The 23133-nt window shown below is 40.7% G+C and overlaps 1 protein-coding gene across 2 annotated transcripts in view; it reads right to left on the bottom strand.

Annotated features, from left to right (window-relative positions):
* Positions 1-2616: 2616 nt before the first annotated feature.
* The window catches only part of LOC141992394 (mucolipin-3-like), a 75776-nt gene continuing 55259 nt past the window's right edge, over positions 2617-23133 (bottom strand). For both annotated transcript variants that reach the window (XM_074961411.1, XM_074961412.1), the window contains 11 exons: positions 21601-21754; positions 20947-21040; positions 20760-20856; positions 20315-20414; positions 15874-15989; positions 14649-14798; positions 11322-11423; positions 11083-11205; positions 7344-7550; positions 5583-5701; positions 2617-3543 (listed from right to left, as the gene is read on the bottom strand). In XM_074961411.1, coding sequence (XP_074817512.1) covers positions 3507-3543; positions 5583-5701; positions 7344-7550; positions 11083-11205; positions 11322-11423; positions 14649-14798; positions 15874-15989; positions 20315-20414; positions 20760-20856; positions 20947-21040; positions 21601-21754 — 1299 coding nt within the window. In that variant the 3' untranslated portion in view covers positions 2617-3506. The remainder of the gene's footprint in view (positions 3544-5582; positions 5702-7343; positions 7551-11082; positions 11206-11321; positions 11424-14648; positions 14799-15873; positions 15990-20314; positions 20415-20759; positions 20857-20946; positions 21041-21600; positions 21755-23133) is intronic.

The raw sequence follows: 23133 nt of genomic DNA, 5'->3' as shown, positions 1-23133 counted from the left end.
AGTAGCACAACAAATGGATCAGGTTTTTTTTATTCAGTCTTTAAATGCCAAAGACATATTAGAAAGTTATATACAATTTGACATTGCCTTCTCTAACAAATTGATAGTAACATATATATTTAAAAAAAACCAAAAACCCTACCAAAACAAAAAACTCTACCACACATGCTGCTCCCCATTGGGAAAGGATGAGAAAATCACCACCACATGACAGACATGTGGCATGTTACTTAATGCTCTACAGCAATGCCCTCATTCTATGGCAGCGGTTCTCAAGCTACGGGTTGGGACTCCAAAGTGGGTCGCAACCCAGTTTTAATGGGGTCGCCAGGGCTGGTGTTAGACTTGCTGAGTCCCAGGGCTAAAGCTTTGGCCCTGGGTGGTGGGGCTCAGGTTACAGGCCTCCCACCTGGGGCTGAAGCCCTTGGGCTTTGGCCCCCCTGCCCAGGACGGCAGGGTGCAGGCAGGCTTAGGCTTCGGTCCCCACTCCTGGGGCCATGTAGTAATTTTTGTTGTCAGAAGGGGGTCGAGGTGCAGTGAAGTTCTCTGTTCTATGGTAATGAGCATGGTATAAGAGCCTACAGGGGATAGACCAGCAAAGCATTCAGGATTTTGGTTATGCTCATTTTCAAACCCTCCTTGCCTTTCTCTCTCCTTCCACCCCACAACCAAGAGCCCAGGGATGCTCAGCATCCTCAGCACTTATGGACTATGTAGCTCAGTGCAAGGCCCAGCTGCGAATGCTGTAGCAACAGGGTTAGCTCCCACAGCTTGAGAGAGTTCTTTCGGGAGTGCCAGCCTGCAGCTTAGGAGGAACAGCACTTAGCTTTATGTAGCACATTCCATATTCACCATTTCCCTAAGGTGCTTTGCAGAGCGAGGAATAAAGTTAATAAATCAATCTATTTTCCTAACTCCACTAGTGGGTTTGCCATCGGAGCATCTGTCAGTTAGAACCTGGGTTCAGACCATCACTGCTGTCATTCATTTTCTACCAACATTAGATTGTAAGCTATTTCCAGGAGGGGCAGTAGCTCAAATCCAGTTTACAGGAGTAAATCCAGAGCAACTCCAGAGACATCAAGGGAGTTCACTCCAGTTACACAACATAACTGAGCACAGAATTTCCCTGTACCGCCTCACGTGGTGTGTTCATAAAGTGCTGTGCAAGTTACCAGTAATTCAAGAAATAAGAAAACAGGTTTGGTTTGATATTTTGGCAACACATCTTGCAGGCCCACCATCTTGGTACAAAGGAACACATATGTTCAGGGATTGTTTAATCAACGTGCTTCTGCTGGAAAACGTGGGGTCTCGGCTGCCCAGCCCCAGAATTAACGTATTCATCACTTAGTCTCAGCAGAGTTTCATCCTTCGTCTGACAACTATTTGTAAATAAATCAGCGCCAAAATTTCCTCTTAACTCGCCAGACCATATTTAAAGGCTCTCACCAAGACATGAGTTACATTCAAACAAAATATGGATAAACATTGTGTTTGAGATTTTTAACAGTAACTAGAAGTTCCATACACTGAATACTGATTTTAGCACTTCTTTATGGAGCTTTTTTTAGTAAAAAAGCTTTTTAATGCAGAGGATGGTATGTCTAACTGGGGGAGACAGCTTCATAGTAAAGTGCCCATGGCCTATAAAACATTTCATTTTTTATAGCATCTTTTATCCAAGGCTCTCAAAGAGTGTTTTACAAATGCTTCTAGGGGTCTCAATGCTCCCGTTACATCAGATGTAAGCACTTTCCTTCCCACTGGGAAAGAGGACCTAAGGTCAATAGCAGAGCCAAGAATAGAAATGCAGAAAACCCAAGTCCCAGTTTGTTGCTCTGATCACCAGAGCACACAGTCTTCCTAACTTAGTCTGTATTCGTAAAAAGAAAAAAGAAAAGGAGTACTTGTGGCACCTTAGAGACTAACCAGTTTATTTGAGCATGAGCTTTCGTGAGCTACAGCTCACTTCATCGGATGCATAGCATATCGTGGAAACTGCAGAAGACATTATATACATACTGTGTGTATATAATGTCTTCTGCAGTTTCCACGATATGCTATGCATCCGATGAAGTGAGCTGTAGCTCACGAAAGCTCATGCTCAAATAAACTGGTTAGTCTCTAAGGTGCCACAAGTACTCCTTTTCTTTTTTCTTCCTAACTTGTGACTAACCGCCTTTGCCATCAGGCAGCGTATGCTTGCTCAGATTAATCAAGATGCTTGAAGCAGTAATCCATCTCATCTGAGGACCGCGGTTACAACCAAGATTTTCAAAAGTGAGTAGTGATTCTGAATGCTTCTATTTTGGGGTTCCAGACTTGAAACACATTAAGAAACCTGATTTGCAGAAAGTGCTGAGCACCCTTCCCTCTGAAAATCAGGCTGTTTTAAGAGGTCTCAGGTTGGGCACTCATATCAACACAAAATCACCAACCACTTGAAAATCTTGGCCTGTATGAACAGTCTTTGAATCTGCCACTATATATTCTCCTTCTCTCAACCTGTGCTTGGAATAGAAACATCAGTAAATCAGTGCTCCAAGTAGTGTACTTTTAAAAGGGATTTATTCAGTATGGAACTACCATGTCAAACTTGAAGGGTAAACTAGGCAGAAATTAGGTGAGTTTTCATTAAAAAGTTATCCCTTGTGTGATATTTGTGCTGAAAGCTTACATTCACATTATATGTGACTTATTTGCCAATAAGTAATGTGATGAAGTACCCAAACAAATATACTATGTGCCTATCACACACACACTGAAGATTTTTTACATAATGGAGTAAGCCCACCGCCAAAAGACAAAGGAAGTGGGCAACTACAAATTGCTTTTGTTTTGTACAAGATCTGGTAGGCAAGTTTAGCGATATATAAATGGCTTAACAGTTTTAAATCAATTTAACGCACATGAAGACAATTATTTTGCATTTTTGTACAGCTCTGCATTACACAAATTTATTTCAAGCAACTGAATCATGTTTTATGTCAAATAGGAATTACAATCTCCATTTCCAATACATCACTTTAAATGAATGACCTGAAACACCCCTTACCAATAACTGCAATATTCAACATTCTACTTAAAAACAAGTGTGTTTATTCCTTTTTAAATATGTTCCTTAATATAAATATTTAAGAATCAAAAGATTAGTTTGGGGCCTGATCTGAAGAAGGTGTTGAGCAAACGACAGCTCCCACAGACAGCATCTCTCAGGTTCAGGCCTCAGATGGTAGAACACAGAGTGGGAATGGTCATCAGTTCATCATTCTAGTCCAAAGAAAGGTAACTTTTGAACTTCCAATGTGGTCAGCCAGCTGACACCAACCATTAGCAGCTTTTTGCCCTGCTCGCCTCCCCAAACTATTGAAGTAAATAGGGTCATAATGTTTACAAGGAAATAGCCCCAAATGACAGATCTTCTTGAAATCTGGGGGGCTGTTTTTCCACAGCCGTTTGTTCCTTCTGAACATTCTTGAGCAGTGAATTTCAGCAGTAGGTTGTCAGTTAATAAGTATCAAGTTGTCATCACTTCCTCGTCTGTAAAAAGGGGGCAGAGAGAAGAAAAAAAAAAGAAGGTATTTTTAAATTCTGTACTTAATAAGGACAACATAAAATCCTTGGTATATTTAAAGTTAACCATGCTGAATTTCCCCTCTTTCTCTCTCTCTTTGATGATGAAGGAGGATCTACCTATACTCCTTGCCTTTATGACACTCTCAGAAAAAGGAAACAAGTTTTTTATGGATTGACCTTTTGCAAGAAAACCAAATATGCTAAGTACCCATGAAATCAATTCGGTCCCGGTAATTTACTGTGGTCACTAGCAACCTTGGATTAGCCTGAAGTCACAGCACCTTATTTGTTCATCCATCAGCCAGATGGATCTTCAGGGAAACAGAAAGCGCTAAAAGTGACTAAGCTGCACAACTGAGACAACAGATCCACCAGTCCGAACTTGTTGTAACATTTAGGGCTCCCCTGACTGACATGCTCAGCTAAAGACGTGTGGAGGCGTATAGTTTAAGAAAATATGCCCTTCACTGGGCAGCAGTACTGTAAGCCTGCCCATCCTGGTAAATGCAGCAACATGCCTTGTTCCCTACCTCCAGGGCAGGAGATAATCCCCCTCGTTCCCTGTTGCGATTTGTAATTTCCTACTTCAGCGCCGCAGCGCCCAGCTCCAACTAGTTTCTACTAACCAACAGCAAACCAGTGCACTGGAAATGCTGGGACGCCAAGGAACCCAAGTCTCTGAGCCCAAAAGAAGCTCCAGGTTTCAACCCAGCTGCAGGTCTCCTGCTGGGGAAGCTGAACTCGTTTCCTTCTTTCAGCGAACAGTCCGTTAAGGAGAAAAGGATCTAGACGCCTGCTTGCAGCCTGCGAGAGTAGGTTTGAAGCTGCACTTAAGTTCACTGTACCTCCCACCTTTGAAGTGTCCACAGCAACTATCTGGAGATTTAGGTGTTCTTTTATTCCCCTCTCCCCCTCAAGCCAGCAGTTTTTCCTCAACTAAAAGATACTTCAGCCTCAGCCCGGGGCACAGCAAAAGCAGAAAGCTGTGGCTCACAAGAACCTTACTGTACAAGATCCATTGTTATAGATTTAGGAACACAAGATTGGCCACACTAGTTTGGGTCAGTTGATCACCCAGTTCTGCTACACTCCCCACATGACACCATGCCCTCAGGCTCCATTGCCTCCAACCCTGCTGTGTATAAACTTCAATGCCATTGCCACCACTGCTACAGCTGTCAATGCCAGCAGGCAGCAATCCACAGCCATCTACCTACCACTTTAACAGGGATTAAGAGGTGGGAGTGAGCTCGATACTATAGGATGAATGGTCCCTACTCCTCTTTTTCCCCACCAAGAGAGAGAACATGACAGCCTGCTACTGGTCCCTTAACCCCTATAGGGGTCTGAACCGGATGAAATGCCTTCCGGTCCCATCCACATGGTCCCAACACAGGCCCTGCTCATAAATGATGGGCACTTCCAGGCAGCTCAGTGGAAGTGACCAAGGTTCTCAGGGAAATGCTCCCATTAAAACTAGAGGGGAGATAGCTGGGAATAGTTTCATCAGACAAATCTCAAGGTTTGGGATGGGGGATGGGTCACTTAAAATGAAAGAACAAGTTCTCTCTTGCTCCCTTCTACTGCTACCTGCCAACAGGTCTCCGACCTGGAAGTCAAGGTGGTCTTGGAGCCTAGCTTCGCTCCTAACAGTTTTCAGTGCTTCCTGACCTGATCAGCACAACTCACTCCTTTAGAAATATTAATTATGCTATTTAGCTCTTATATAGCATTTTTCATCCATAGGTCTCCAAGGGCTTTATAAAGATTACAGCCAAACTCAAAAAGGTATCTTTCCCTGCCCCCTCCCCTTAACAAATTAGTTATTTTCTAATGCTAAATACAACAGAAAGGGATAAATATATTTAAGAGAGTCTGAATGTGCTATAGTTAGATTTCTGGGCGTGCCTGCCATAGTGAAACCCATACTTTCCAACGGACAGCTAACCTCATGGGTACTTATGAGAATTACATAGCTCATGGAATCACACTGCTATACTGACCTCCTACAACAGCAGATGAAAGGCATGGAAGCCTGTGGTTCTTTGCTATAGTCTGTGCTACTGCATTCTTTAAGGAATTCATGAAGATCTGTTACTGGAAAGCCGTTTTGCTGGTATTTCTGAAAAACAGGACACCTCATTTCCAGTGCATGAAAAAACCATTCCTTTTGTCATTGCTCAAAACCTGCCTCCATTCCACACTGCTCTCCCACACTTTTATCAGCTTTAACATCTAGATTAATAGTTGAATCAAACCGTCACTACCGCAGCAAACAAAGTGAGGCTAGGAGAGTGTGGTCGTGGGAACAGAAGAATGAGCTAAAGGAAACTTATATTGAAAAAAGAAAAGACACTGTTCAGTTATTCCTTTTCGCATGTTACTTGCATAACCATCCAGTTCATTCCTGCATGGTTCTATTTAACTGTTTTTATGTTGACTTTTTTCTCCTACATAGTCACCATAAATGAGTGAGTTCTCCATAAATTAAAAATCCCAAGCTCTAAAGACCAACAGATTTGAAACAGAGATAGACAGCAGCCACTTAGAAGTTTGGTCAACATTTTCATTCAGAGGAAGTGCTATATAAAACAGATAAATCAACCTATTCTTCTCTGGGAAGTTTTGGGAAAAATTCTATGGCCTGTGTTATACAGGACGTCAGACTAGATGATCACAATGGTCCCTTCTGATACTTGGAATACTGGAATACTCTCCTTTAAACCATTGGATCCACCTGAGATGATTAGGCAAGGGGAGAGAGAGAAAACAGAAGTGATCTCACTTTGAATATCAACAAAATTACTGCAATCCTATACAGAGAAACTTGCAAAACAGAGTCCTTGGTCAGCTGGATAGTTGTGGTCCAAATACTGCCACTAACAATTTACCACTATGCTGCACATGTATTTCCATGAGAACTAAAACAAAGAGACAACAGCCAAAGGCCAGTTACTGACTGCAGCCTTCTCACTGGTCACTCTAACCACCAGGACTTAAGTATATAGAAATACAAGTGACTACAAATGTAAAGAAAATACTGATGGAGGGCAAGAATGCAGGGAAGAAATCTAGAGAAGGGGATGTTTTTAATTCCACTCCATCTTTCACCGGAACTGGATAGAGTGGTTCCAGATCGCAGTTCATTAGTAGTAGACTCAGTGGGTCTCTTTCATACCATGCACTCTACTAATTATTGAGCCAGTAATTTCTGTGAAGCACAGGGAGCAGAGGTATTCAAATCTGTACTGCTAAGCAATTTTAACTGAACCGGTTACCCCCTTGCCTCCTTCTTCCCCAGCAGTGTTAACAGACATCTTTCAAACATCACTCTCTCCTGGCCTCAACGAGACTTTTTGATACTGCAAGAACACTCTTGCACTCCATGAAAGAATTCTCTAGCTGTAAGCAACTGCATTCAATGATTTTAAGCTTAATATACCTCCCTGCTTCCCACTCAAGTCATATTCTGACCCAAATGTAATACAGCCAGTAGAATAGATTGTGGGAAATTGGGGGGGGAGGGAGGTGTGATACCTTAGGTAAGTTTTCCAAATTAATGCCTGGATGGAAATTGCGTAAGGGAAATTCTCTTCTATTTTTTACCAGATCTTAAGCTAAAAGCTTTGAATATCTTTACCATACATCATAATCAGTCAACATCTGAAGAGAGCTTCCATTTGTCCAGCTTTATTGTTTAAACTAACGTGAAATGCTAAATAATTGATTAGAAGAAAAATACCACGAAAGACAAAATGATTTACCTTTATGGTGTCATAAGAGTCTGTAATGAGTGCAATAAAAAGGCTGAGGATCATGTATATAAATAGGCTAATGAAGGAATACAGATATAATCGACTGAACAGCCACACCAAGGTGCTCTTCTGCTGGATTTGAGCAAATGTTGCAAACATGTCATCACCGTTGACCAAAGAAAACAGACATTCAGCAACTGTGTTCAGATCTTCAAACTAGACAATATTGAAAGATCAACATTAGAACCCGACCGCCACATACAGTCAGGTTAAAGGAAATAAAGACAGACATTTTCATTAACAGTTTTCCCACAAATTTTTTACCCACAGCCACTACTCTCCTGCCCCACCTCCCCAAAAAACCTCCCACAACCACAATCTCTCTCTTTTGTGTATTTCGTACATTTAAGACTGGCATGATCATTTGGCTTGGGAGGCAGAGAATTCCTTTTCCATCTGTACCTGAGCGTTTTGCATTGGCATCAGTTGTAGGAAAGGTGCCAAGGGGTAAAAGCATCTAACAAACAACCACCACTAATGTTTAATGCTTTCATTAAAGGGTCTCAAATTACATTATGCATGCGGGAAAGTATGCCCAATTTAGAGATGAGAAAATTAAGGCAGAGAGAGATTAAGTGACCTAGGTCACACAGTGAGTATGTGACAGAGCTGGGAACAGAATCCAGGTCTTCTGATCCCCAGACTCTTCTTATTCTTTCAATAAAATATTTTAAAATCCCCTTCCAGCAGCACATTGGTAAAGATCAGTTTTGTTTTTTCTGCACTTGGGAGAAATACGACATAAGTGGAGCCACTACAGTTCCTCTAGCCTTTCTGTGGCGAAATTAGAGACCATACTTCTCTTTAACAAAAATACTGATATTTGAAAGAATATCCTCCAGCTATATTATCTCATTCCATTATTTGGTGAAGGGGTTGGGGATTATCTTGCAAATGATCAGGTACATTTGAACCCAAATTTAGGTTTTATTGATAAAAGGTTTTCTAAATCCCAGTATAGCAGCAAGAAAGAGAGTTATGGCAAATGGTAAAGATTTTATTCAGTGGGTTAGGGTGCTAACGGCCCTTCACAACAATAGCTAAAGACAGTGCGAGCAGGTTCAGGCCTTATATCAAACTCCACTAGGCAATCTCCTATTTTGCCTTTTCACTTTGCCTTATCCAACTCTACCTACTATCAAAACCGCCCATAGTTTCACATTTTCTGGGTCCAAAAAGAATGCTGGATAGTCCAGAAACCCAAAGTAAACAGCATTTATGTCAGGCATTCAGAGTAGCTGGCTGATGCCATGTCAAAACATGTCTTCAGAGAAGATCAAATGCTATATATGGGCAATTCCCATTAAATGGACCTATGAGGAATGGTTGAAAAAATTGGGCATGTTTAGTATGGAGAAAAGGCGGCTAAAGGGGATGTAACGGTCTTCAATATGTAAAATGTTGTTATGCAGTGAACAATTGTTCCCCAGGTCCACTGAAGGAAAGACAAGAAATAATCTGGTTAATTTGCAGCAGGGGATATTTAGGTTGATATTAGGAAAATCTTTCTAACTATGAAGGATAGTTAAGCACTTGAACAAGTTATCTAGGGAGGTTGTGGAATCCCCATCACTGGAGGTTTTTAAGAACAGGTTAGACAAACATGTGCCAGGAATGATCTATGTATATCTGGTCCTGCCTTAGCGCAGTGGGGGCAGGAGGAGGACTAGATGACCTCTTGAGGTCTCTTCCAGTCCTACATTTCTAGGATTATGTATTCTATGAAGTGTGGGGAAGGAGTAAGACAAATTTGCTGTAAGGGATAATAGGAAAGGGTGATTTTAGAACACGAGTGGTCCAATACACTGCCATCTAGAGATCCATGTTCAGCTCTCTTGCTTCTGAGCTGGCAGGGCTGCTCAACGAACCATCTCGCAAAAGAAACAGCTAGAAAGGCTTCACCTTGCTCATGGTCACTCCTTGTAGTTGTCACATGGAAAGGGCAGAATCCAGCTCTTCTCTGCTGAACAGAGATTCTCTACTACATGAGGCCTGAGAGAGGCTGGGTAGAAATAGAAGGGTAACCCTTGGGATTTTGAAACTCTTCATGAAAAAGTTAAGAGGGAATCCGTAGAGTACTTTTCCCCATCCAATTCCAAGTGGCAAGGTCTGTAGCTGACTCAATATGACTTGTGGGAGGACTGTCCCATTTCTCTTACTTCTTTACTACTTACCAATCCTCCTCTAATTTTAAAAATAATCTTCTACTATTCACTGCTTCACATGAAGCTGCTTGCCTGCATATCCTACCTTTGCACTACACTTCAGGAGACAGAAAATGTAACTGACAAGCAGGGAGCACTGCTTCTGGGAGTGTCAAGTTGGTGGGACATGAAACTAGTACAACCACTAGACAGCATTAAGGGATTTTGAGCACAAAGCTTGCAGTGGCCCTCTTGGTTACTTAGTACGTATGAGAATCAAGTCATTCCTACTTTGGGCTGCAGTTTGGAGCATTCAGAACAGAATGGGAGCATCCTCCTTTCAATTCTGCTCAGTCTGCTGTACGTGCAGTCAGTCAGCTGCCACAAAAACACACGGTAAAGCAAGTGCCTATAATAGGCTGTTCCATACAGTACAATACTGCCATCTAGTGAGATTTGGGGCAAGTTGCCAGAGCCTCAAACAAAATGAGCTGAGCCATAACATTTAATGACAAGAAAATCATACAAGACAAAAAGTTTTGACAACACAGTCAAACATCTCATTGACTATTCTTTCACTTACTCAAAATCATTAGATGCTTGCTACTTGCCATTTAAGGGTAAAAGTGATATTTACAACATGTCAGCTAAAAGTGACAGGTCCCCAGAATATAATCTGAGGGATGTATAGGGTATTATGGGATTTCTGCAGGAAATTCTAAAAGCTTTTAAGAAGTATTCGGTCATCAATTAAAATGCATTAAGAGCAAAGGATAAATAAATGTAACTTTTTTATGTCTGAGAAATCAAAGTTAAATGTTTGTGTTGTTGCACTCATTTCATCATATTGCACATACTCCAGTCAAGAATGAAAACCAGTATAGACATTTCTTATTACTAACGAGCATTAGTAAATATGCAAATTCTAAATGTTCCTAACACCAGTCTCTCTTCTCTAAACTTGAACTGTTGTTCTTTCCTGTGCGAAGAGCTTTATAAAACATGCTAAAGCCTTTAGCGTCCCACATTTTTGAATTATGCAGGCACAAAAATTTAGTCTGGAATATAGGGAAAAAAGAAGTATATGTAATATTTTGCATCTCCATTGAAAATGAAAAAAAAACAAGTGATTTTGATTAAAAACTTTCCAGTTCACCCTACATTTGGGCCAAGATCAACTTTGCCAAGTTTCACCCAGAGGGGAAGGTTTGGCAAAAGCTATGAGCAATACAAAACCCTGCTGAGGCAACCCGGGGATCAAAAGTATCAGAGCGCAGGCTATGGTAGAGCGCTCACCATTGACAGTAGTGCTGAAGCCACACCAGCACTAGAACAACAGTGGGGGAATTTCTGAAAATCCTCAGTGTAGTGTTTGGAAAGGCAGTGAGAGTTTAACATATAAAACTTAAAGCTGTTGTTATGGCTCCATAACGAAGGCTGAGTTACATTTTACACTTAAGCAGCAGGAATATCTTCCCCCAAATGATAGCACTTACTCCGAGTATGGAATGATTATATATGCACATTTAGAAGAGCTTACATACCTTTTCATGATAAGGCCCCAATACAATCCAGCCACAGAATGTATAGCCAAGATATATCATCCCAGCACAACAACAAAATCTTAGAACTTTGGGCAATGATGCTTGCATTGTTAAAATGAGCACCTGCAAAGGGTTGGGAGAGAAGGAGAAAGAGGACAAGACACACATTAAAGAAATGAGAATAAAAACAACAGAACAAAAATAAGCTGAAACTATTGAATATTTGATTCTAGGCTTACATTGTATGTCTGGAAATATCCTAAGTATCGGATGACTCCAACCCAAACAAACAAAGTCGATGTTCCAAGTAAGATGCTGCAAACATCATAACTTGTGAGGTTCTGAGGAATGCCAAAATAAATAAATAAATAAATAAATAAATAAATAAATAAAGCAGGTGAGTGAAGGAACACCTCTTGATAGGTATCACAGTTTATGACTATGCAGGTAAAGAATGATACATGGAAATTTTTTAGGTCAGATTTTAAAATTTCAGTGGCTTCAGTTGAATTCTAATGCCTAATGGACACAGCCACATAACACCAAGTCAATATGGTTGCTCAGGAGAGGTGACTTATACAGAGAAGCAGTGGTATTGTGGAGACGGGAAAAAGGTGCACAATGATATAAAGAAATTTGCATGAAGCCTGCAAGCACTGTGTGGATTTCACTTTGGTTATAACAGGCAGTTTTGAAATTAAGTTCTCAAGGAAGTTCATTGTTTGCTATTTTTAATCATATGGCAATCTAATTTTCATTCACTACTTAAGCACTAGTTCACAATTAATAAGAGGGAGACTTTGTGACTAAGTCCCTGTCTACACTACAACTTTAAACAGCATTTGTTACCAGCTGCTGGCATGGTCAACTTTCACGAGCTTTCTGCCCACACACGTGGTTAATACTGTTTATAATCACAACAACTAGCAGCTCATTGCCCTTTCTTCAGGCCGAGGCCAACACATGGCGGTAGCAAGTTTGTAAAACTTATTCTGCTGTATTTGCCTTACTGTGCCTGTGTAATTGATTTGGCCAATGCTTATTCCTCCCAGCTACCTGTGCAGTAAGACATTCGACAGTTTGGGAAGCATGATCCACTGGCCCACCATTTTCCCAAAATGCCCTGAGACACATATCAGTACATGTGATTACACAAATTTTGTCAAAATATGGTTGAGTTGTGGGGAAAAAAGCTGCTGAGAACATAAACCATATTTATTGTAACCGAGTCAGATTGATCAGAGAGTGTGGTGACAGACACTGCTTTACTTGTAGATTTGACAGTCCATTAAGAAAGTGGATTACAGCAGAGACGTTCCCATTCCCACAAGCTGCTGTTTGGGGACAGTTTAGAGGAGACTCCTGTTTGTTGAATGTTTCTTGATTTTCTTCTTCAGAATACAATTTAGTTAGTGAGTGACCATCAGCTTTTAAAGGAAAGAATTATGGGCAGCATTCATTAGCTAAGCCCTCTGGGGCAGGAACCACCTTTTCATTATGTGCGTGGTGTGTGTACTGTGCCTACCACATGCAGGCCATGATCCGGACCTGTAGAGGTGACTGAAAAAAAAGTGCTATATACAGCAGCAGTTTCAGGAACAGAAGCCAAGTAAATGAGATGGAATGAACTTCCAGATTCTACTGTACCAAGAATTTTATGGAGAGGCAGATTGGGGTCAGTTCTTCTCAAGAGATCCTGGGATCTTTTGGGTAAATGCTACTGGAGCCCCACTCTCTGCTCAAAGAGCAACATTTCTCTCACCCCAAATGAGAGATGCTGAACAATCCCTCTCCCTGAAAAAGCAGTTCCACCCTTTTGAGAATATCCTCTACCCACATGTTTACCCTTCCTGTTTCCCTCAAGCCTCACCTTAGGACTCTCCCGGAGCAGAGCCAGGTCTCTCCATTTCTTCCTCTTCCTCCCTCCCTGAAGGCTGTTGCTGAACTGCAGCTTTAAAGTGTCTCTCTTATCTACGTGAACAAATTCCACATACACACATGTGGAACTAAGGCGAGATTACTGACTAGACTGTATTCTACGGCTACTACAGCATCTTGGTTGGATTAAGCACTTTTTAAAGAACACAAGTGACTGCTGTTTCCCCCCCACTTCTGCATTCATAAAGCTCACTCCTTCAGCTTTGGTAGCAAGGTCTGTTGTGCCCGTTTGGTACTTAACGTTACATGGCCTAATTTGCTGCATCTTGCACTTAGGGGTGTTCTGCATGGTCATCCTGGGTTTTATGGCAAATTTTGTTTGGCCATGACTCTATAACTTAATGACAGATTCTTTTTGTGTACTTATATATAGCCTAGCTTGCTATATATATATATATATATATAATATATATTCTACACACACACACACACACACACTATATATATTCCACACACACACACACACACACACACACACACACTTTATAAATATTATAGCTTCTGCATTTTTCAATGTAGTTTTACAGATGCAATACATATATGTTTTGTAAATTCGCTTTCCTTAAAATTATATAGGGATGTCCTTTTAGAAGAGTATGACCTATATTGTATTCATCATAAAAGATGTATGTTGTTTCCTGTTAACACTGAGGATGTAAATGTAAGAAATACACTATGGGTTTTTGTTTTAATTTGAAAAACTGTTTTAAAGAAATAGCTACTGCAGAAGAAAACTTATTGAAAGAAAGAAGTGCTCAGTGTCAGTATTGTGCACTTGCGTGTGGGGTTATGCCTATGATGGCCACTCAACATAATGAGCACCCTACCAAATTCACAGCCATGAAAAATGGGTCACAGACCATGAAATCTGATCTCCCCAGTGAAATCTAGCTATTGTAGGGGAAGGAGGCTTCTACCGTGTGCTGGGCTGCAGCTGCTAGCCCTGGCTGGGCTGGGGAGCGACAGGACTTCCTCTTCCCCTGCAGGGGCCAGACCACCTCCAGGAACCTCCTCCAGCTTCAGGAAGCTCTGTGCTTGTTGGCTAGGAAGCCAGCTCTGAAGGCAGCGCAGAAGTATGGGTGGCAATCCCACAACCTCCCACGACTCCCTTTTAGGACCCGCATGGTTACAACAGTGTGAAATTTCAGATGTAAACATCTAACACTGTGAAATTGACTATTTTTAAAATCCTATGACCACGAAAAAGACCAAAATGGACCGTGAATTTCGTAGGGCCCTGACCATAACATACAGTAGGTGTCTTCCTGCCAGTGGCATTTGACTCAAAGGATGCTGCTATGAGCAACACAATTATGGCCATAAAAAGAGTGGTTTGGTACTCAAGAGGAAAACGGGAGTTCCAAGAGCGAAGGGGCAGAAGACCCTCAGGAGTTTGACTAAACTGAGCTGGTGCCACTGACCAAGAGAAAACTCATATTCCAATGATAACAGACAACAAAAAACAGGTACAGGTAGAGGGGAATATACTACCAAAAGAAGAGAGAGACCAAACCAAATCACTGTGGCAAAACAGTTAATTGGTCACAACTTTGGTTTTCCTTGCATTAGTCTAATTAAAACCATGCTTAAATACAGTGAAGAAAATATTAAGATGTGTTAACTCTCACCTTGGCTTTTATTTCCATTTTCATTATAGATCCAATGATTGTCATCACATCACTGATAATCACCAGGACATACCATCCATTTATAAACTCCAGACGATCAGCATGACAGACATGACGTTTGTACTTTTCCAGGAAGAAATTCACAAATCTCTGTAGTAAACATTTAGAGATTTGGTTACAGAACCTACTTTTCTCCAGAAAAAAAAAAAAAAAAAAAAAAAGGAATCTCATACAGGTGCTGCAGTTCTTGCGTACGGCTCAAGTAGAGTACTTAAGTTGGGTCTGTTGGAAGACTATGCCCTAGCAAATACTGTAGAAATAATGTGTGGGCAGCATTAGCAATATCAACAGAAAATAATTATGGGACATTCATATACAGCTCTGTAAAGGGTGACTGCTATCATTATTATTCATTATTACCAACTTCACTTTCTGCATCCTGCATGCCAATCCACAGACTCTCTCCTGTCCCCTACTGATGGGACAGCACTGCTCTCTCAATCCCTCGAAGTCTGACAAAGTCCCCCTTTACTGAACTATGTCCCATTACCTTTTTGATGGTTATAAAAAGACAGTGTGCGGATTAAGATAACTGGGTATCATGTATCCTGTGCTCTCTTCTCCCCTCCCCTGTGAACACATTTAGGAACAGATTCGGAGGTACGGAACATATCAGTGTGTCTCACATGTGCATCAGAGGAGGGTGGGGCAACAACATGACACAAAAAGCATGAGGCCCTTTGAGTTCAGGAATTTACCCAGTGAACATTTAAATATCTGGCTTTTTCAGCCTTATAGGGAAAAAAGTCAGTCATATTTGGATTTTGAGGGTGTATGGTTTGCGCAACTTCAAACAAACAAGGACTTGAAGATTTGGGGTGAAATCCGGCACCAATGAAGTCAATGGCAAAACTACATTGACTTCAGTGGGCCAGAATTTCAACCTATGGATCTGAAATGAACATATTTGTATTACAGTATCATGCAGATACTCCAATAAGGACTGAGACTTCATTGCATACTGTACAAGCATACAATAAACTAAGGCTCCTTCCTAAATATCACATTGGCTATAATACAGATGCAATACACTCTTGGAAAGATATTTTCTTAGAACAGATTCACTACTTGATAATCCAAAACATAGCACCACTTAGTGGAACTAAACTATGGAAAGCAAATGGAAACAAAAGCAGAGAGAAAAGGCAGACAACGTTGTACTTACCTTTTGCAATTTCAGAGCAAGAACAATGGATCGTGTGCAGAGTATAAGGGAAGCAAAGCAACTTACGATGACAAATCCATCAAAAACCAAAATATATTGAGTGTTTTTCTGAACTACTATAAAAAAAGTACAACAGGAAACAGTTAGATCTTTACATATTTCTTCTGGCACAGAAATCTTTTCATAAGCATTTGAAAAAAAAACCTAACTATATAATAAAAGCTCCCTGAAAGTTTATTATGACAAATTTTGCAACACTTGGTATACTGTCATCTCACTACGGAAATAAGCTATATAGAATACAATGCATACATATGGAGTACACAAGAATCCTCCTGAATGTAGATCTGTAATTCAAATCACTGGGGTATTACATGCAGAGGGTTTGCGGGACTGTGCCCCGAAAGTGAAATGAATTTTTTCTTTTTAAAACTATTTGAAATTAATAATTCATGTACAGGCCAAATTCTGCTCACACACCAAGAGTAATCTCGCTATCTTATTGACTTCACTGAAGTTGCAAAAGCAAGGGCAGAATTTGGCCCATTGACACTGTTTACCAAAAGGCTTTTCACCAATGAAGACCTGTAATTAGAAGCCTCCATTTCACCAGTTGCAACTGAGAGCTGCTGTAGCAGTTAGTGGTAAGGGAACAGTATTCCATGCACAGCACTAGGAGTAAGTGACAACCTATATCTTTTCCAAGGGGATAAGCAGCTCTCTGAACTTAGTTCTTTACAGGTAAGCAAAGGAGGGATTGATTTTCAATTTCTGTACACATATATAGAATTAAAAATAGATTTTGTAAAAATCTATAATTCTGGTAGATCCAGGGTCTTAAACAGCTTTTGTAAAAAAAAAAAAAAAAAATTAGTTCAGAGCAAAACAAGTCAACCATTTATAATGCAGGAGTATTTTAACTCCGTGTTCTCTGATCAACTACTTAATATGCAGACAGAGTACAAAAAGTGGCCAACTGAGACACCATTGTAAGAAGTGATCACACACACCAAGTTATTTGGGCTCCAATATAACAGTACACAAATATAGCGAAGATTTGGCTAGGAGGAGAACACATTGTTCCTTAACCACGATCTCATGTAAGGCCCCACAAAGTTTGATCAACTATACCACAGCCCTATATTGTAATTGTGATGGCCACATTCATAATGGTTAAGAGACAGGTTTATATTATTCTGTCATACTGAATCTTGCTCTGAAGTGGAACCTTCAGTACTATTGTCACTTTAGAAAGTGATCAGACAAAGGCTTAATGATAGAAATATAAAGAGGATGCCATTCTTTATTTGTAAGGATCATCAAAAGAACAAGCAAGGAACACTCACTGCTTCTGATAAAGTCTTTAAAAACATAACAAGCTTCAACTAGTTAAAGAGGAATTATTTTGATGTACAGGAAGAAAAGGTGTCATAGGTGTTTGAGTTTGGGTATTTATTATTGGTTAAAAGACCAGGCTAGAATTTCAATTTAATGTATTAAGCTCATTCAGAGCAACAGAAGGGTCAAAACGTATTTTAAAACATTAAAATTTCCCTTGCAGGCAGAGTCTTGTTAAATCCATCACTAGGTAGGTTATAGCAAGGGATATTCATGTCATCTTGATACTTTTATAGAAAGGAGTTAAGTTTATCTGTTTCTTCATTAGAAGCAATGATTTGCTTAGACATTAATAATAAAAGCACACAAGTTGCAAGTCTCAGTATCCACTAGATATTAGCAAACATCTGTGCCTTCCTCCTCTAAACTCTTTTCATCCCTCCAGATAGGAAGTTGATGAGCTTCAGAAAAATATGAAACAAAAACACAGACTGTCAAGATCTTGGGATCTAAAGACACACTAATATTTACTGACTTTGAAAATATGTACATTGCTATGTACAAGACTTGCTGAACCCAGTGACATGACATGCTGGTTAAAATGAGTAAGCACTCACCAACATGTCTGTTATTGTCAGAGAAGCAACAGACCATGGCATAACTTCTTTTATGCAATGCGTCTGCATGTGTCTCAAGATCACTACACCAGCAAGCAGGGCCAATTGCTTATTGCATCATGTGGACACAGCAGGACATACAGTGTAGATTCATAATGGTTAACCTGCATGCCCCAACCACTCGTCTGAAGTGGTGAAATAACGAAAATAACCGATGGAATAAAAATCTTATACAATATCCCAAGTCCATCGACCTAGGTCTTAGAAATATCTAAGACAGAATAACATGCTTATTTAAATTTCAAGTAAAGACAGTATTTCTAAACAGTTCTGATAAGTAACACTCAGCATGGTGGATTTGTCAAGAACAAATAGTGTCAAACAAATCTAATAGCTTTCTTTGACAGGGTAACAAGCCCTGTGCATAGGAGGGAAGTGGTAAATGTGGTATAGCTGGACTTTAGTAAGGCTTTTGATACTGTCTCGCATGACCCTGTCATAAACAACCTAGGGAAATACAATCTAGATGGAGCTACTATAAAGGTGGGTGCATAACTGGTTGGAAAACCGTTCCCAGAGAGTAGTTATCAGTGGTTCACAGTCAAGTTAGAAGAGCATATCGCGTGGGGTCCTGCAGGGATCAGTTCTGAGTCCAGTTCTTTTCAATATCTTCATCAACGATTTAGACAATGGCACAAAGAGTACACTTATAAAGTTTGCAGACAATACCGGGCTGGGAAGGATTGCAAGTGCTTTGGAGGATAGGATTAAAGTTCATATCTTTCCTGAAATTATTTTGGCCAAATTGGAAAAAAAGTCCAGAGAAGAGCAACAACAATTATTAAAAGCCTAGAAAACATGATCTATGATGGAAGATTGAAAAAACTGGATGTGTTCAGTCTGGAGAAGAGAAGACTCAGAGGGAACATGATAACAGTTTTCAAGTACGCAAAAGGTTGCGCTACAAGGCGAAGGGAGAAAAATTGTCCTGTCGTCAGAGGTTAAGGAGAACAAGTAATGGGCTTAAATTGCAGCAAGGGTGGTTTAAGCTGTACATTAGGAAAAGCTTCGTAACTGTCAGGGTGGTTAAGCACTGGAATAAATTGCCTAGAGAGGTTGTGGAATCTCCATCACTGGAGATTTTTAAGTGCAGTTTAGACAAACACTTGTCAGGGTTGGTCTAGATAATACTTAGTCCTGCCTTGAGTGCAGGGGACTAGACGAGATGATCTCTTAAGGTCCCTTCCAGTCCTAGGATTCTTTACTCCTGCTCTGAAACAGTTACTCAGGCTCACTCTGATGGTGCAATCCAGCTCTAAAATAGCATAAACCTGTCCCTTAAGGATTTTAAGTGCACTGTCAGACTAACCTCCTCAGAGTGCAAGGGGGTGGCCTCGGTGTTCCTACACTCATGATACCCATATGAAGGAACAGTACCTTGGGGTCATAAGCAAGGGGCTCTATTTCCTAGAGCTGTGGACTTGTTCAGGTCACCCTCAGGATACAGGGTCCATAAAAAATGACGTAAAGCTCAGCTAGATGGGAGGATCTGGTCTGTGGTTATTGGGCTGCTTCTTTTCACTATACTGGTGTTAAATAAAAGTGGGTCTAACATTTTGTAATTGACATGGGAGAGGGCATAAAAAGCAAACACCAATATCACAAGTAGAAACAGGAGAGCGAATTGGGACATGGTGCAAACGCTAGCAGGGTCAGAAAAAGTGGTAATACAGAGTCAGAAAATATGAGATTTGGTGAGACAAAGGCAGAGCCAGCAATAGAAGCCAGATCTCAACTCCCAGCACAATGGGTTACATCTACTAAATACAAACAGGTTTCAGAGTAGCAGCAGTGTTAGTCTGTATCTGCAAAAAGAAAAGGAGGACTTGTGGCACCTTAGAGACTAACAAATTTATTTGAGCATAAGCTTCCGTGAGCTACAGCTCACTTATGCTCAAATAAATTTGTAAGTCTCCAAGGTGCCACAAGTCCTCCTTTTCTTTTTGCAGATACAAACAGTGAGGGATAAATAGTACAAAGTGTTCACATGCATTTGAAAGGTGCAAATACCAATGTAGTACATGGAAGCGTAACTAGGAGGAAGTCAAAATTTGGAAGAATATAAAAAAAATAATTTCCTAATGCTAATGTTTCTGTCAGGGCAGGGATGTAGGTCCCAAGCTTGAACCATTTAAAAAGCACATCAGATAACATACTAGACTTTGTGCTGCAAGGAATACTCCTATGCATCATTTCCATCTGTAGCTTATATTATCTACTGGTCAATGCTGCCCTAGTGTCCAGGCATTTCAGTAACATTTCTAAAAATGTTGACACTTTAGCCATTTATTTCTGAATATAGCCACAGTTCACATTTGTATATTTGGCTGCAGTCATCATATATATTCAGAAGTTGAACAGAAGGATATAGATTTACTGGAAACACCAGATTTTCACCATGCAGAGCACATATGCACCATACTTACTAGATCCAGATATATGCCAGTCTTTGCATTCTTGAATATCAGCATCACTATCAAAATAAATTTTTACTTTACCACTGTGGGCTCTGTTGTTGAAAGTAATCTGCAAACACAAGTGTAAAGATTTATAATTTGATGAAAGCAAAACTAGCAAAATTAACAGTGTCAAAAAGTGTAGAGTCAAAGTTTAGATTGATACCCACTGGTACTACTTAATCTAGATAATCTATAAATAAAACTATCAGATTAATATAGCTGGAAAAATATATCTGAAACAATATGCAAGTGCAAAAGCAATCAATGATTTTACTTTTTATGAAGAACAAAACATTTAAAAAATTTGAAGGGCACACTGAATTTCTTCTATTTTGCAGTCAGGACACCAATAAGAAATATGCTGGATTCTAGAACACTTGTTTCCATGTGTATACAGGTGAAATGCACTTACAGTATTCTGAAAGGCATAGCAGTCAGGCAATTCTCTGGCATGAATTGTTTGTAGATCAATGCCTTTAAGTTGAAAGGAGATTTCAACCTGTATAAGCCTGAACAGTAAAAATAAAGGCAGTAAATTATATACAACAGATTCCATTATTTTCATGTAATTGGATGGGTCTTCAAAAAACTCACTTTACCTATAAAATTCGAAGTTGAAAAATGATGAATTTATCATCTTCAAATCACCAGATCTCTTAGTGGCTAGCATCTGTGGCTCTAGGTGAATACAGTCTGTGGGGGGGGAAAAAAGATTTTTACAAGTTTCATTCAAAATGACTATTTTACAAAATGAAGTAAGGGAGAAAACGGAGGTAACTGGATACTAGTGGACACAGATGTAGGTCCTGATCTCGCAAGCTGCTCATTGTGGGCAACTCCCTGTATCTGTGTAGAGCCCCACTCAAGTTAATGGGGCCATGAGAAGGCGCAGGCCCCAATACTGAAAGGTGCTAAAAGCTCCCATTGAAGTGAATGGTGGTTGACAGCATTCAACACCACTCAATATCTGGCCTCTGATCAGCAGCTTCTCTCATACAGAAGGTCAACAGCTGAAAAGTCTTCAGAGAAAAAGTCTTACTATGGTGACCTACAATGCTTAGGCTGCAAAGTAGTAATTTCTAAGTGGATATTAAAAAAAATAAAATAGGGGAGAAGTGAGTTAATTTTTCTAGGTTAAAGTATGATTGCCACACACAAATAAAATACTAACTTACTCTTGATGATTTGCCATTACAATACATAAAGTGTCCATGGAAACACTTTTTTTTTTTTAATTTACAGCTGTACTGTACCTGTTTCAATGGCAATGTCTATGTTCAGCGAATCATTGGAAGGAAGCATTGTGCCTTTCTTGTACTGTTGTTTACAAATCTGTAAGCCTGACACATCGTCTTCATCTTGTTCGTAACCAAGTGTGCCCAGGGATATCGTCTTTAATTGGCGGTACTAATTTAAAAATAAAACACACTTTTTCAGTTAACTTAATTATCCTCACATCAGCCTATTCACAAAAAATTACTGATGCCCATAACTGTGTTTTCTTTGCCCACATTCATTCAAATTTGCTTCCCCCCCCCCCCCATTAACAAATTTAATGGTCCACAGTACCAGCTTTTCATACACACTTTGTATTTCCATAACAAGTTTGATTCCAGGATCTCAAAATTAGTCAAGCCTCAACAAGGCAGGTGAATATAATTATACTCTACAAGGACATTGCGACAGGTTCAGTCACAGAGGCCCGCCTTGGGCCGGCCACCTGATGTGCTGAGACTACCTCGGAGCCCGTTTTCCCTGCCAGCTTGGGCCTTCAGAACTCTGCCTTGTTGAGCCAGACACACCAGTCCACTGCAACACAGACCCAGGTCTGAACAACGTCCCCCAAAAGCTGCAGACTTAACTGAAAAAGGCTTAAGAAGTGCTCCTGTCTCCAGTATCCAGATACCCAGTTCCCAATGGGATCCAAACCCCAAATAAATCCGTTTTACTCCGTATAAAGCTTACACAGGGTGTGGCAAATGGCTGGTATGAATATGATGGGTCCCGCGCTTCCTCTTCTTGGTTAGGGGGGCGGGGGGGGGGGGTGTTCAGGGCGCAGTTTCCTGCCCCTGAACTAGGGTATCTACTGTCCCACTAGTAACCCAGAGAAGGGTAGTGGAGAGGGAGGGACCCGGGCCCACCTTCTACTCCGGGTCCCAACCCAGGGGCCCTAGGGATAGTGGTAAACCACTTGAACTAGTGCTTCCTTCCCTGGGCTACTTCCCTCTCCTGCTCTTCAGCTTGTGGGGCTTCCTGCCCTCTCTCTCTGCACAAGCCGGGTGTCTCTTTACCTAGGATCTTGGTCTTCTAGCCAGCCATGGAACTTCTCCAAACTCTCCTCTGCTCCAACGCCTTCAAACTGCTCTCTGCTCCAACTCCTTCCCCTGGCTGATTGAAGCAGGGGGTTTTTAATCAGGTGACTAGCTTCAGGTGCTCTAATAGGTTTCTATAAATTAATTAAAAGCACTTGAAGCCATTCTTCCCTCTACAGGGAATAAGGCTTCTCCTCATCCTGGAACTTACATATCTCTCCTATATATCACTCTCCTGCTGCCTTCTAACCATGCTGTATCACATATCCTCCCCCCCGCTCAACACCATGGGGTTGGGCTACTTGGGACGAAAGGCAATGCTTTCATGACAAGCCATCTGCATTGCTATGTTGGCTTCCGGCCCTATGCCGTACTCGGAAATGAAAGGGTTGCAGAAATAGGAACCATCTAGTCGCTCTTGCATTCTTCTCCTTGTTTCTGTGCATCCACTGGAGCGGGGCGTGGTCTGTCACC

Source organism: Natator depressus, chromosome 8 (assembly GCF_965152275.1).
Source record: "Natator depressus isolate rNatDep1 chromosome 8, rNatDep2.hap1, whole genome shotgun sequence".
Classification (NCBI taxonomy): Eukaryota; Metazoa; Chordata; order Testudines; family Cheloniidae; genus Natator; species Natator depressus.
Note: the sequence above shows the minus strand (reverse complement) of the source record. Positions and strands in the feature narration are given on the sequence as shown.